Source organism: Carcharhinus amblyrhynchos, chromosome 3 (assembly GCF_965287045.1).
Source record: "Carcharhinus amblyrhynchos chromosome 3, sCarAmb.v2.hapA, whole genome shotgun sequence".
Lineage (NCBI taxonomy): Eukaryota > Metazoa > Chordata > Chondrichthyes > Carcharhiniformes > Carcharhinidae > Carcharhinus > Carcharhinus amblyrhynchos.
The window spans coordinates 35448200-35463982 of record NC_137326.1 but is presented as its reverse complement, the minus strand read 5'-3'; the positions used below and the strand labels follow the sequence as shown (position 1 = coordinate 35463982).

General features: G+C 41.1%; 1 protein-coding gene across 1 annotated transcript; it reads left to right on the top strand.

The window, feature by feature from the left end:
* Window positions 1-547: 547 nt before the first annotated feature.
* On the top strand, window positions 548-15686 carry psmd6 (proteasome 26S subunit, non-ATPase 6). The gene is made up of 8 exons (XM_080183165.1): window positions 548-763; window positions 2743-2948; window positions 7097-7242; window positions 7896-8115; window positions 14377-14485; window positions 14733-14901; window positions 15206-15283; window positions 15380-15686. The coding sequence occupies exons 1-8, from the start codon at window positions 619-621 to the stop codon at window positions 15474-15476; spliced, it is 1170 nt and encodes a 389-aa protein (XP_080039291.1). The 5' UTR covers window positions 548-618; the 3' UTR covers window positions 15477-15686.
* Window positions 15687-15783: the final 97 nt, after the last annotated feature.

Sequence of the window (15783 nt, the reverse complement as noted above, 5' to 3'; positions counted from 1 at the left end):
GTACTGCAAGCTCACTCTCCTGCGCCAGGTGCCGGTGCTGCAGGCGCACTCCTCTGCGCCAGGTGGCGTTGTTGCGGAAGTGGAGGCGGTTCTGCAAGCGCACTCCCCTGCGCCAGATGCCGGTACTGCAGGCGCACTCCCCTGCACTAGGTGGCGGTGTAGCGAGAGTAGAGGCGGTATTGCAAGTGCACTCCCGTGCGCCAAATGTCGGTACCCCGGGAGTGAAGACGGTGCTGCAGGCGCACTCCCCTAGACTAGGTGGCGGTGCAGAGGGCGTGAAGATGGCGCTGCAGGCGCACTCCCCTGCACTGGGTGGCGGTGCAGAGAGCGTGAAGACGGTGCTGCAGGCGCACTCCCTTACACTAGGTGGCGGTGCAGAGGGCGTGAAGACGGTGCTGCAGGCGCACTCCCCTACGCTGGGTGGCGGTGCAGAGAGCGTGAAGACGGTGCTGCAGGCGCACTCTCCTACACTAGGTGGCGGTGCAGAGGGCGTGAAGACGGTGCTGCGAGCGCACTCTCCTACACTAGGTGGCGGTGCAGCGGGAGTGGCGGCCTCGGCTCTATGAGGTGAGTTCACCGGCTGAGCTCGCAGTCCGGAGCTGTGTGAAGGGAGAGAAAATGCCGCTGGAGAACCTGGAGGAGGAGGGCCTGCCGAAGAACCCCAGCTTGGGCATCGCGCAGGCCAAGTTCCTGCTGACCTTGGACGGCCACAGGAATGACCCGAAGATGCGGAGCGAGCTGATGGAGTCGGTGAAGGAGAACAGTGAGTGGCGGGAGCGGGATGTGCAGAGTCACGGTGCAGGGCCCAGGCCCAGAGCCCGGGGCTGCGGCCACACAACTCCGGCTGGAGCTGCTTAATCTCTTGCTGCTAAGGTCGGCCCCGAGACTCATTTTGATGGGAGAACCAGGGGCTCCCAGTCAATCTTGCCCCAGCGGTGGGGCATCGATATCGGTAGCACCAGCTCCTTTCCCCCCCCCCCCCCCCCCCACCGCAGCTCCCTCCCAGCTCCCCCCGCCCAGCTCTCTTCCCCCCCTCCACCCCAGCTCTCTTCCCCCCCCCCTCCACCCCAGCTCTCTTCCCCCCCCCCTCCACCCCAGCTCTCTTCCCCCCCCCCTCCACCCCAGCTCTCTTCCCCCCCCCTCCACCCCAGCTCTCTTTCCCCCCCCACTCCACCCCAGCTCTCTTTCCCCCCCCACTCCACCCCAGCTCTCTTTCCCCCCCCACTCCACCCCAGCTCTCTCCCCCCCCCAGCTCTCTTCTCCCCCCCCCCACTCCACCCCAGCTCTCTTTCTCCCCCCCCCACTCCACCCCAGCTCTCTTTCTCCCCCCCCACTCCACCCCAGCTCTCTTTCTCCCCCCCCCCACTCCACCCCAGCTCTCTTTCTCCCCCACCCCCCACTCCACCCCAGCTCTCTTTCTCCCCCCCCCACTCCACCCCAGCTCTCTTTCTCTCCCCCCCCCACTCCACCCCAGCTCTCTTTCTCCCCCCCCCCCACTCCACCCCAGCTCTCTTTCTCCCCCCCCCACTCCACCCCAGCTCTCTTTCTCCCCCCCCCCCCCACTCCACCCCAGCTCTCTTTCTCCCCCCCCACTCCACCCCAGCTCTCTTTCTCCCCCCCCCCCAACTCCACCCCAGCTCTCTTTCTCCCCCCCCCCCACTCCACCCCAGCTCTCTTCCCCCCCCCCCCCTTTACAGGACATAGAAAAACTACAGCACAAACAGGCCCTTCGGCCCACAAGTTTCGCCTATCGTATCCCTATTTACTAGCCTTATGTATAACCCTTAATTCTATTAAGTCCCATGTACTCATTCAGAAGTGTCTTGAAACACCCTATCGAATTCGCCTCCACCACCACCAACGGCAGCTGATTCCACTCACCCACCACCCCCTGAGTGAAAAACACCCCTGATATCTCCTCTGTACCTGCTCCCCAGCACTTAAAACCTGTGTCCTCTTGTAGCAACCATTTCAGCCCTGGGAAAAAGCCTCTGAGAATTGATGAATGCATCTCTTCCTCCAGCCACTCCAGCCACCCCCCAATCTCTTCCTCCCGTCTCTTCTACCCTGCCATTTGTTATTCTTTTTCATGTGTCTCATGACACTTAGGCCAGGCAATGTGTTGAGAATGCGGGGGAAGAGCAAAGAAGGCAAAGTTAATTGAAAACGTTCTCTTAATACTTTGTTTTGTTGTCTGTATGTCTTGTTGGGTCTAAAATGACAGTTACAACTGACTGAAAAGTTTCTGTCAAAGTTTGCCATCTGCCCTCACTATTCATTTGTATTTCATTCTTATTCTCTGTAGTAATGGGCAGTATCTAAGCAACTGTAGAATACAATTTACAATCCACGTGGATTAACCTGAAAAGTTATCACTTGGCAACATGTGTAAAATTAATTTTGTTTAGCTTAAAATATACCATGAGTGATTAATGCTTTTGGTTAAAACTGACATCTTTTGAAGGACAGATTTTTGGTGTGTTCTGTTGATGTCCCTAAACCTTGTTGCTGATTCTTTGGCATGTCATTTACAGAAAATCTGAAAAATCTTTTCTGGAAGTACCATTGTTGCAAAAATAATTGTATATTTAAAATGAGTTCCTTGTGTCTGAGACACTATGTGCTGTCGTGAGTGCATGTTCAACTGATGCAAAGTTGTGTGTTCCTATTCTATATACATCATGGCAGGCTGAAGATGAGAAGGGTAACAGCCCTGAACTCCAATGCCTTGGTTTTTTACAGATATGGCACCCTATTATGAACAGCTTTGTAAAGATGTTGGGTGGTCAGTTGACACTGATTTGTTGAACAAAATGAAAAAGGCAAATGAGGAAGAACTAAAACGTCTGGATGATATTCTGGAAGATGCAGAAAAGAACCTTGGGGAAAGTGAAATTAGAGATGCTATGATGGCGAAGGCTGAATATCTATGCAGAATTGGTGACAAGGTAAGAATCTACCATTCTTCACACAGTGATTATTTCAATTTTTGGGCTTGCCTTCCATTTGAAACATGGCCTGACTAGATTAATCAGCCATGGAAACTAATCTTTAGCCCCATCACACTTCTTGGGCGCTCATAATTGAAGTAAGAAAATGGGTTGAGTTGAAGGATGTGTTAAATCTTTTAATGCCCAGGCTACCTTATTTAATTAAAATAAATAAGAAATGTAAGTATATAAATGATTCCATTATGAATCATTTCTTTTTTGTTTTGTATATTATGGTGTATTTTGTTGCAATTCAGTGATGAAACATGGAATAAAAATAATTACCATTTTGATAGGATGTAAAATTGAAGACAGGTTGGCTCGATGAAGCTCATCGTTCAGTTCTCCCATGATAGCATTTTCTGTTATATGTTGCATATATTTTTTCTAATTGGAAAACAGCTTTGGGAACTAATAATTGTCCAGTAAAATCAGACACTTTTGGGATGCTGATGTTTATTTACTCTAAACCTTGGGATATTTATACAATCCAAAAGGTTTGTGTGGCTTTAATTTTACACATGCCTAGCCAGCTTTAGTCATAATATAAGCATGTACAATGCTTCACGATTCACAACAAAAGAACTCATTAAACACATCTTGGTTTACAGTCATTTAAAAACATAAGAAATTATGAAATCCTTAAAGATCCATATTCTGTTTAGCTTGGTGTTTTGTGAGGAGCAGCGTCTATTCTTCTGGTTCCGCCCTCCCATTTTATATTGGGATTCTCCACAGGTCTCCTGCCAGCTAATAGGATAAATAGAAGAAGTAATTCCAGTGACCTATCTGAAAAATTAATAGGACAGGGTAGACACTGAGAAAATGGGTGAGATGTTCTGGCTATTCACACTGATGGGATCTTCTGGCCCTGCTGATGGTGTACCCTCGCCAAGTGTTTCCCAGCAGAGTGGAGTAGAATCAATGATAAATCCCATTGACAGCAGCGGGAACAGAAGATCCTGCCGCTGGCCAATGTCACACTGCTTCCTGTTGCCATGGTGAGTCATGATGTGGCGATGCCGGCGTTGGACTGGAGTAAACACAGTAAGAAGTCTTACAATACAGGTTAAAATCCAACAGGTTTATTTGGTAGCAGATGCCACTAGCTTTCGAGCACTTGCTGCTCTTTCGCCGTGGGGAGGCCAGAGAATCCTAGCGAATGCTTCCCCTAGCTGGAGAATCTCAGTCTCAGAATGAGTAATGGCCGTCTAGGACTGATATGATAAATTTAAGAGTTGTATATCTTTGGAATTCTCTAAGCCTGGGAATTGTGGATGCTCAACCATTAAGTATATTCAAAGTACAGGTCACAATCAGCAAAATTGTCAGCGTCCTCTGAAACTGACAGCAATTTCTAAAGTCCACGCATGCTCAGCTAAACACAGAAATCTAGAAACTTTCTTTTCGTTCTTTCATTGGACGTGGACAAGGTCAGCAATTGTTGCCAGTCCCTAATTGCCCTTGAACTGAGCTAGGCTATTTCAGAAGATAGTTAAGAGTCAACCGTATTGCATCGGTCTGGAGCCACATGAAGGGAAGATCAAGTAAAGGTGGAGATTTACTTCTCTAAAAGGCCAGATTGTCTTTTTAAACGTCATTCGATAGTAGTTTGAGACTAACTTCCAATTCCAGATTTTATTCACTGAACTTGAATTCCACTTGTTGCCATGGTGAAATTTGAATTTGTCTTCCCCAGAGCATTAGTCTGGGTCTCTGGATGACTGGTCTAGTGACATTACCCCAGCACGGTCTCCCTGATGGAGTTGTGGGCAGTGATTCTACATCATTCTAGGGGTTGTACTGTTGAAGCCCTGCCCTTCATGCAGTTGAAAACCTGCAAACTGCTAAGAATTTTCACTCTTGCTCTTAGCCTTGGTGTCAAACCCCTTAAAAGTTACACCCTGTTGAATGAGGTGTGACTTGTTTATAAACTGTGTGCTAAGCTTATCATTCCTGTTAAGCAACGTCACTGGCTTTGAATAGGTAATGTTATGTTTATTAAATGCCAGATTTGAAGTTTGGAACTCTGTTCTGCAAAAAGCAATTAATGCTAGATGAATTGTTAATTTTAAAACAGTTGATTTTTTTTTGTAGCAATTAAGGGAAATGGGACAACGGTGGATAGAAATTAGCCATGATCTCACTGAATGTTGAAACAGACTAGAATTGTTAAATCTCAGCAGGTCCAGCAAAATCTGTAAGGAAAAGAGCTGATTTTTCAAGTGCAGATGACCCTTTGTCAAAGCTTTGACAAAGGGTCATCTGGACTCAACGTCAGCTCCTTTCTCTACTTACAGATGCTGCCAGACCTGCTGAGATTTTCCAGCATTTTCTCTTTTGGTTTCAGATTCCAGCATCCACAGTAATTTATTTTATAGCACTGTTAAGTGGCTTACTCATGTTCCTGTGTTATGTGCAGGAAACCTAGTTGAAGGATATTCACACCCATTTTAAGCACCTATTTATAGAAGTACATATTCCATGCATGCACCTCGCAATACAAGAACCAGCATTTCAGTCTGTTCTTTTCACAGGGATACAAGTGAATCCCCATTTGATTATCACCACCTGCATAAAGATTGTTCTTTTTTTTTCAAATAAAATAGTTTGTATGTACAGCTAGAGTTTCAAAAATTAAAGACAGTGCATTGTGTGATGTAGCACCTCTAAGATCACTGGACACCAGCATATCCCCTTGATTTGACCCCAAAGAAAACCTGCTATTATGAAGATCACTAGGTCTTCGTGGGCAGCTTTCTTTGAGTCAGCAGCAGGAATAGAATTGTGGCAGGTAGTACCTCAATTTTGTTTTTTCCTTGCCTGTTCTGCAGAGAAGCAGGGAGGCTTCAGTCAACTGTTTATGGTTCTTAAAATACCATAACTTTTGCAATTTAATTAAATTATCATGTAAAATCCAAGTGTTGTTTGGTATAAGAGCTGACTGATTATTAATTTACATTTTTGTGCTCTAGTGACATGATCCTGTGCCTCCTAATTAGTTTTCACCTGAAGACTACACTTCATCTTTGCTTTCCCCTTTTGGTACCACTAAAGATTGACAAGTCCCATTTTCATTTTATATTGTCGTTAATAGCACCTCTCATATAAATTTGTGAAGCAGAGTTGCTTGAGTCTTAAATTTTCTACAATGCAAAACTTAGGCAGTATAGTATCACCAATTTACAAAGGTAGATATGATTATAAGATAAATAAGTGCCAGATTTGGGGAGTACCCCAGAGATGTGCTGGGGAATCCTTTTGGAAGTTCTCAAGTGACGGTTTACCTGGTAGTTGTCCAGAAGCACTAACTTCCCTTGGGACAATTGCATTGGGCTGGGAACCATCTGACAGTGATTTAAATCACTGACTTTGGATGGAACTGCCAGTTTTACCCTCAGTCCTGATGGTGCCCCTGTCCTGCTGCCTCTGCCTAACGTCCCATTCAGTTATCTTTGAAAGTTAACTTGTACCTTTTAACCTTAACTGCTTTACAGCAGCTGGAGCTGTTGATAAGAAAGGGGGAGGGGTGGGTATGCACTCTTTTGCTCCACTCCTTTGCACTTCACTACTGGAGCCCCCAAGCTGCTTTGCCGTTTCACTTTCACCTGGTCTGTTTCTCGGCCTTTTGGCTAATATCAAGTCCAGGATGGGGTGCAATGCCTCATCTTGTCAGCTTGGATCTTGTTTGTCTCTTTTGTGGGTACCATGACTTGGATTCAATTGGATTTTGATTTTGGTTTTTGAAGCAAGCAAGGAATGGATTTGGGTTTGTCTGGTGCACTCTGAGCATTGGCTTTGTAACTTTACAGATTGGGTTTAAAAAAAAGTTTCAAAATTCCTGAATCAGGAAATTTGGATGAAACAGGTGCTTTGGATTTCAAGCAGAGGTAAGTCGCTGTGAAGTGACAATCGACTACTGATTGCCACTCTGAGGGAGCAATGGGAATTTCCCACTTTATAACAGTAAAGGAATTAACTGGGCAAGTGTTAATAAGTAACTTCAATAGTTAATATTCCTGTTGAACAATATGAAACATGCCCTGTGTGTGACAAAAAATGGTACAATTCTGGATCTCAGTGAAGTAAAAACTTTTTTTTCCAAGGATGGTGCTTTGACAGCTTTTCGGAAAACATATGATAAAACGGTGGCTCTGGGACATCGTCTGGACATTGTGTTTTACCTGCTAAGAATTGGCTTGTTTTACATGGATAATGATCTGATCACACGTAACATAGAGAAAGCTAAAAGGTACTGGATTTATGTGCATTTATTTATTTTGTTTTGGCACACATACATTCTGTAGCATGCCCCCATCCCCTCATATTGACACTGAGCTGTACATTTGATTTGATGTGTCATATTTCCCCTCAGACATCTTCAGGTGCAGTGTTGCCAAGTGTTCACACATCTCTTTCATTTGTGCTTCTTTGCAATTGTTCTTGAATTTAATGTTGGGTATTTGGGCCTAGTTTCCTGTAACACATTAAAATTGAACCTACTTAAGGAAAACAGTCATTTTCTTTAATGGTATATAGAATGTGTGGTTCATGCAGTTTTGAGTTTAGTTTATGAAGGTAGTGTAGTATGTAAGGGTAAGAGATTTTGCTGACTGTACTATTCATAAATGTGTGGTGGTTGAAAACTGAGGGCAGAGCTACTAGCTTTGAATGCCAGTGGAACCAATAGACCCTCAAGATTCTGAGACATAATTCAGTCTTTTACAGGACTGTATATGTTGCGAGATGTAGCTTTCTGACCTATAGTGATTCTGATGTAACTGACTTAGCTTGCAGTTAATGGCTGCAAAAATGACATTGGCAGAAAGGATGTTAAAAATTATTTGCAGAGGAGACAAAAAATAATAGAATATTAAATTCAGTGTTACATATGTTCTCTTGCAGTTTAATTGAAGAAGGTGGTGACTGGGATAGAAGGAATCGTCTCAAAGTTTATCAAGGGATGTATTGTGTGGCAATTCGAGACTTCAAGCAGGCTGCAGAGCTATTCTTAGATACCGTCTCTACATTCACTTCCTATGAACTCATGGATTATAAAACCTTTGTAACTTATACTGTTTATGTCAGCATGATTGCACTAGATCGGCCTGACCTACGTGAAAAGGTACGTGATATATGGTAAAATAATTCGGGGACAAGTACATTTGCCTGTGCATGGGGAAAATTGAAACGTTTATATTTGTGCTTGTACTGTAAATGTTTCAACATATGATCCAGATTGAACTTGTTAACTCCCTTTTCAACTCCTGGCATTAATGTTTTACCCCTATGCAGAACTTCTGCTCTTCATAATGCCAAGGCTTTCCTATCTGAATTTGTCCTCTGATTTAACGTCTGTATTGTAATGGAAAAATGTATTGCACTGTTGTGCTGGAGGCACTCACATCCAGGTAATACAATCAAAAGTGCAAATTATATGTTGGTACCGGTAGAAAGAATCCACTAGTTCTTTTTTATTGCATTTTTTGAAATGGACACAAATTAGAACCAAAGTCTTTGCAATCTAAAACTGTCTATCCACTTACATTAGTTCCCATTACAGATAACTGTTTCTTCTTGCTAGAGTTTAGACAGTGTTAGAATCTAAACTCTGCTTATCGATATAAATGAGAAAAGGGCCAGAAGAAATATTTTGTTCTTGCATGGCCTTATTGAATAAAGTTGGGAATCTTACTTTGGCTCTGCAATTTATGAATGGAACAATTTGTGCTATAGGATAATTCTTGGCACAGTTACTGTTGGTCATAAAGAATCTAGTGGGGGAATTCTTTTTAAAGATTGAATCTTTTATTGAATGGAAATTCATTAACTTAAATCAGCTCTTTATTGCTCATGGTTAAATTCAGTAATTCTCTTCAGGCTTACTTCATTGAGACAGCAGTCCTGGACAGAGCTGGTGAAGCAAGTGATAATTCTTGTCACAAATAGTCTTATTCAGACCAGAAACAAATCAAAAATTGGTTGTTCATTTCGGCAATTGATATTCATTTGAGTATCTTATGTGCACTGTAGCAAATTAGCTCAGTCTAATTAGGTTTTTAGGATTACCACGTTCTAAGCACGCGTGGCAAAATTTATTTCATAACTTGCAGCTTCAGTAGGAGTTCTCTGCAATTGTTTCACCTCCTAGAACTGGTATTTGCAGTTTACGAATGTTGTGGGATAAAATTAGACTGGCACTTGGTAAGTTTGCTGTGTTAACTATTTCCACAGGCTGAAGTGGGTCCTCATGAAGGTAGTCTGGAAATTTAAAAGTGCTGAAAAAACCCAACAGGTCTGGCAGCATCTGTGGAGACAGAAACAGGCCTGCTAAGTTTTTCCATAATTTTGTTTTTTGCAGATAATCAGCAGTTGTTGTGACTGGGGGACAAAGCTTCTTTCAAACATGTGGGCACCATAGTTGTGAAGTGACTCCTCAAAGTAGAACTCAACATCTTGGCCATAGCCCAGTAGATTGTTGACTCAGAAGAAAAAATTCAAATGTGCTGTAGATGTGTTGCAAGAACCAGTCTCTGTAGGGGTTGTTCCAGACATCCAGCTAAAGTTTCTGTGAACTTGCAAGGAGAAAAATATACAGTGTGTCTCATTTTAAAAAAAAACCTAATGTCTCAGTTTTCCTGTATGATAGATATCTCCATTGTCTGGCTTTGAGCTCAATTATCCCAGAACAAAGATAAGACATATTTCCACTCCTAAAATTAAAATTTGAGGATAGATAGGCTACTCCATCTGTAGTCAAAAGCTTTAAACAAGGCTAGATGGTACCAGCATTCCTTGCAGCTTTCTGTTGTCTGTGATAACCTATTCTGAGGTTGAAGAACTGAGACTTCATGGGTAGCCATTAATCTGGAATATGACAGGTGCTGTAGGGTAAACTCCCCTGGATATTCTGAGGATAGGGCCAGGTTACCAGCTTTTGTTAGTTAGCTTAGTTGATACTGCTCACTAATCTTAAGGTTGTGGTTCATGAGCCATGCAGACTGGGATATATAAGCTAGCCTTCAGTGTAGCACTGAAATTGTACAGCATAGTTGATGCTACTATCCTTAAGGCTTTGATCTACCTGTAAGTAATGCTTTGGCCCAATTTCAAGAGCAGTGGGTTTGTCCTAGCCAATATCTTTCCCTCAAAAGGCACCAGAGCAAAGTTTGATTATTCATTCATTTGCTACTTGCATAACTGTTGGATTAAAATTAGCTGCCACATTTGCAGACTTGAATTCAGATTCCACTGTGGCAGTTGGACAATTTAAATTCGATAATACAAATCTAGAATTTAAAACAAAGCCAATATCAGTAACTGTGACCAAGAAACTAGTAGATTGTCATTAAAAACCCATCTGCTTTACTAAGGTTCTACATCTTGCCTAATCTGGTGTTGACAGAAACTTTTATCTATCTTTGTCATTTGACCAAGAAACATTTTGCTCTGTTCAGAAATCTTGTATTTATTCTGCAAAAGGGAGAATGCATCATGGCACAAAGTTATTTGAAAGCACGCAGTGGCAGGAGACATCTTTGTGGTTACCAATGCACAATTCATTATAAAATTTTCATTTGTGTTGAACAAATGTAACGCTGCAGATTTCTTAAGCTGCCATTTGACTCAGTATCTTTGGTTAAGAAAAAAGTCAGTTGTCTCCTTAACTATCCACCTCAATTGCATGACTGTCAAATACTTTTCTGTTAGGTTGGGGAAAATTACCTTTAGGGGAGACATTGATTTGAAATAACTTAAAACTGATGCACACAAAAATGGGGATCTCTGCAGCTGCCTCACAATCTACCTGAGTATCAAACCTGAGGAGCATGGGAATTTGAAGCAAATGTTTGTGTCTTGCATGAAACCTAAGTGTGCAGGAACAGAGAGAATGTGTGTACGTGCATATATCTGAAAGTGGCAGTTAAAAAAAAAGACATCTTTGGCTTGTTTAGAGGCGTAGAATGCACAGGTAAGGAAATTCTGTTAATCTTTGTAAAACATTAGTTGGACCTCAGTGAAGTGTTGTTCATTTCTGGACACCTGACTTCAGTTAGATGGCCAAAGGCCTTGGCGAGGGTGCAAAAGACATCAGAATCGTACCAGTAATGAGAAACTGTACGCTTCTCTATAGAGCAGATTTATTAAGGTTTTCACAGAAAATGAATGATTTGATAAGAATGAATAAGGGGAAACTGTTTAAGAGTAGAAGAGCTGGTAACCAGATTTAAGGTGATTGCCACAAAAATCAGGAGCTATTACCTGGTTCCAATTTTATCTGTGTAATCACAGCCAGCACGTCAGTTCCATTGGCTTCCCTTCCTATTCCACACCATTACCTTTGGTTTCTCCCCCACCCCAAGCATCTACTCCATCGTATTTCTCATTTTACATGCTGTTTCGTGGTGACATCATCCAAAAGCACAGCATTACCTTTCACACATACACTGACGACACTCAGGCCAACACTTCTCATCACTCCTCCACTGTTGTTAAATTATCAGATTGCTTATCTGACAGCTAGTACTGGATGAGCAGAAATTCTTCCAATTAAATATTGGGAAGACTGAAGCCATTAATCTTAATCCTCACTCCAACCTCCACATCCTAGTAACTGACTCTATCCCTCCCCTTGGCAATAGTTTGAGATTAGGTCAGTAAGTTCACAACCTTGGTGTCACATTTAATTGTGAGGTGAGCTTCCAACCACATACTTTCATTGTAAGATCCCCTGACTTCACCCCAACTCATCTGCTGCTGAAGCTCTTGTTCGTTGTTTTGTTACCTCTAGACTTGATGGTCCAACATATTTCTGGCTGATATCCCACACAATTTTCATAAACTTGAGGTCATCCAAATCTCTGCTGCCTGATTCTTTGACCAAGTTTCTTTCATCTATCATCCCTAAGCCTGCTTACCTACATTCGCTTTGGTTAAGCAGTGTTTTGATTTTAAAATTTGAATTTTCAAATCCCCTCCCTCTTCCCCCCCCCCCCCCCCCATGGCTTTGCTCCTTATTCAGTACCATGGAATCCTACAGTGCAGAAAAAGGCCATTTCGTCCATCGAATTTGTACCAACCACAATCTGCTGTGCTGTATTCCAGTAACCCTATGCATTTATTCTAGCTGGTCCTCCTGACACTAAGGGCAATTTAGCATGACCAATCCACCTAACCCCCATATTTTTAGACTGTGGGAGGAAACCAGAGCATTCAGGGGAAACCCGTGCAGACACAGGGAGAATGTGCAAACTCCACAGTCAGCTGAGGCCGGAATCAAATCCTGATCCCTGGCGCTGAGGCAGTAGTGCTAACCACCTTGCTGCTCTGTAATTTCCTCCAACTCCATGTGTATTGAGATATCTGTGCACCTTTCCTTCTGGCATCTTGCATGTCTCTAGTTTTAGTCACTCTGGCATTTAAGTTGTCTGTGTTCTTAGCTCTGGAATACCTTCCCTACACCTCTCCACCTCACTTTCTCTCTTTATTCCATTAAGGCACTCCTTAAAACTTACCCTCTTTGATCAAGCTTTTAGTCATCCAACCTAATATTCCTTATTTGACTGGTGTTGTACTTTGTTTTATAATGTTCCTGTTGAAGTGATTGGGATGTTTTCTTACATTAAAAACACTATACAAAGATATGTTATATCATTACTAAAGAGCTGGCATGGACCTAGTGAAGCAACTATCCTCTTCCTGTTCTGTTTCAGTCTGATTCCATCATGAAAAGGGTGCATCTTGCTGAATGCTTGGAGGTCCAAAAAAAGGCACATTCTAAAGTAGCATTAAAGAACACTCTTCACGTGTTTAGTAAAGATTGTTTAAATGTCACAAAACAGGGACATTTCTCTGACAGAGCTCATCACATCTTATATTTTTAGTACAGCTTAAAACAGCATTTGAATAAAGAATGAAAATCCTACTGTTTAGGAAGTTTCTTATTTTGTAGACATACCTGTCATTCATAAGCATGATCTTTCCCAGAAGGCCTTATCAAATTAATAATTTTGTCTTGTTAAATATGGGTCAGCTTCTGGTCAAAGGAACCATTAATGTTGGATAATCATTAGGGTTTGATCAGTAGGCCATGTACATTGCCATCTAGTGATTTTTTTTTTTAAAAATTGTTTTGACATTTGATTCCTTAGAACCAGTGGAACATAGATAACATGATTTTAAGAGTATTCTGAAAAATGATCCATTATCTAAGGGGGGGTGGTAATCTTAATATTTATGATATTTTCTTGAACTGGCATCACGCTGTATTACAAAAACAGTGCTGGAAAAGCACTGGGTTTAATGGCTTATGATGGCACTTGTGGTAAATTGTTACCATTATATAAGAACAATTTATTAATCAGCAATAAACATGGGATGATTAAAAATGTGCAATTCTAGATCATCAAAAACATTTGCAAATTTGTAAGGATTTTTTGGCATGTTCAGATATTTAACAGTTGAACAACACAGATTCTGCAACAGAACAGTAAGTTTTCTGTGCATACACAACCAATTTTGAGGGGCCAGGTAAGGAAAGGGGAATAATTTAAATGAACAAATGTATATTAGATTTGAATATCACATTTCATTGCATTTGACTTAGATATTGTCATTCAATGTTAATTTATACCTTGGTTCCATATTAAGCATCAAAAGGAGTTCATCTGAATTTAGAGTTCCCTTCCTTTGTAACTAGGCATACTGGAACAACCAACACTTTAAGGAAAAACTCATTAAGAAGAAATGTATAAACACTTGGTTTATCTATGATGCCTTGTTCGTAAACTGGTGCTGTATCAATGTGCAAAAATCCAACATAAATCTGTTGCATGTTATTCTCTACTCAAACATTTTGCCTGTTTTTATTGATGGAATTTAGTGACTTGTATTTCTAACATGTACATGTGAAGGTAATTCCACTTTGATCAGCTCTGATTTTAAATGTGGCAGAAGCATTAGTAAGACAATAGAGTGGTGGGCTGTAACTAGCAGGGTACCATAATAACCAGTGCTTGAGCCTTGATTATTTATCACCTGTAACGGTGATTTAGATGAGATGACCAGGTGTACTATCAAACTTGTAGTAGTGTTTGAACGCACCATGTTCAAATTCGGTGAAAGCACTACCAACTGAGTCAACTTAAAAGTCTGGAAAACACTATGCTGCTAATTGATTTATCTTGTTGCTTTCCTACTGAATTTAGACTAAGTTATTGGAAGAATTTATCCAGCACGTTAAAATATTATCAATCTTCTGTAGCTCTAGTCTTTAATCTTTGCTTAATTATAGAGTTGATTTTAGAGACAGTGTAGACAGACCACCACATAATGCAAGAGGAAATGATTTTAAAAAGTTCATCTCAAATTAAATATTTAAATCCAGGTCATCAAGGGTGCAGAAATTCTTGAAGTACTGCACAGTCTCCCAACAGTCCGGCAGTATCTGTTCTCATTGTACGAATGCCGGTATGGAGTATTCTTCCAGTCTCTTGGTGAGTGTCCCTTTAATGTTATGCTTCTCTACTTAAGACTAAGTCATAAATGAAAAGTTGCTAATTGGAGACAGAATCATTCACATTGATCAAAGTAATTTTGTAAAAAAGATTTCATCAATGCAATAAATACTAGATTTTTGTGTTGAGCCATTTTGCATGTTCTGTACTATATAGTCTGGTTTTAAGAAAGAGATTAATGAAAAAACATAAGTTCCTATTAACATTTATTTTTCCCTCTTTTCAGCTACTGTAGAACAGGAATTAAGAAAGGACTGGCTCTTTTCTGCTCACTATCGCTACTATGTACGTGAAATGAGAATTTTGGCATATAGTCAGCTCCTGGAATCTTACCGTTCATTAACACTTACCTACATGGCAGAGGCCTTTGGTGTTGGTGTGGAGTTCATTGATCAGTAAGTTGGTTTTTATCTTAAGCTTTTAACAACGTGAACTTGTCATCCTTTAACATGTAAGCTTTTGTCCAAAGCCTAAGTTGGATTTTGCTTTTATTTTTCTACTGTTCCTGCAGCAATTATGATGCTTTCTTCAATGAACTATTTTGGATGCGATAATCAAATAAATGGTAAAATTCATGACATGTAGAAAGCAATTTAAACCTCCATTTAGAGTTTTAAGTCAGTTATAAAAATAGGGGTTGTTATCCTTGAAAGAGCTTTGGTTGGTATCATTTGTGAAAATTTTCCATTTGATTTGCAGGGAACTGTCTCGTTTCATTGCTGCTGGTAGACTACATTGTAAAATAGATAAAGTGAATGAAATAGTAGAAACCAACAGGTATGTAAAAATTGATGCAACTTTTTGAACTCGCACTATTTAGTTTAAATTTTTTTACAGCATTTTAATTGTTAATTTTGACCATTATTATTGCAGGCCTGACAGTAAGAACTGGCAGTACCAGGAAACCATAAAGAAAGGAGACCTGCTATTGAACAGAGTCCAAAAACTGTCACGAGTAATAAATATGTAATCTGTTAAAAAGATGCTAGTCTCAGCATATGCAGTGGTCATTTAGGTTTTGAACTGTTCTAGTAATTTTCTAAACTAGACCTTTTAATATTTACAAATGATGGGTTTAGTTTGTGCCATTATGTACATGTAATCTAAACTTTATCATTTACTAAAGTGTAAACATGTGAGCAACTGTATATAATAAACATCCAAAGCATGTTTTTGAAATTTGTGTATTTCAGAATTGGTATATTTAAAGATTGGGTTGGAATTCCAATACTGATAAAGGATGTATTAACTTTGATACACTGGGAAATTAAGTGTTT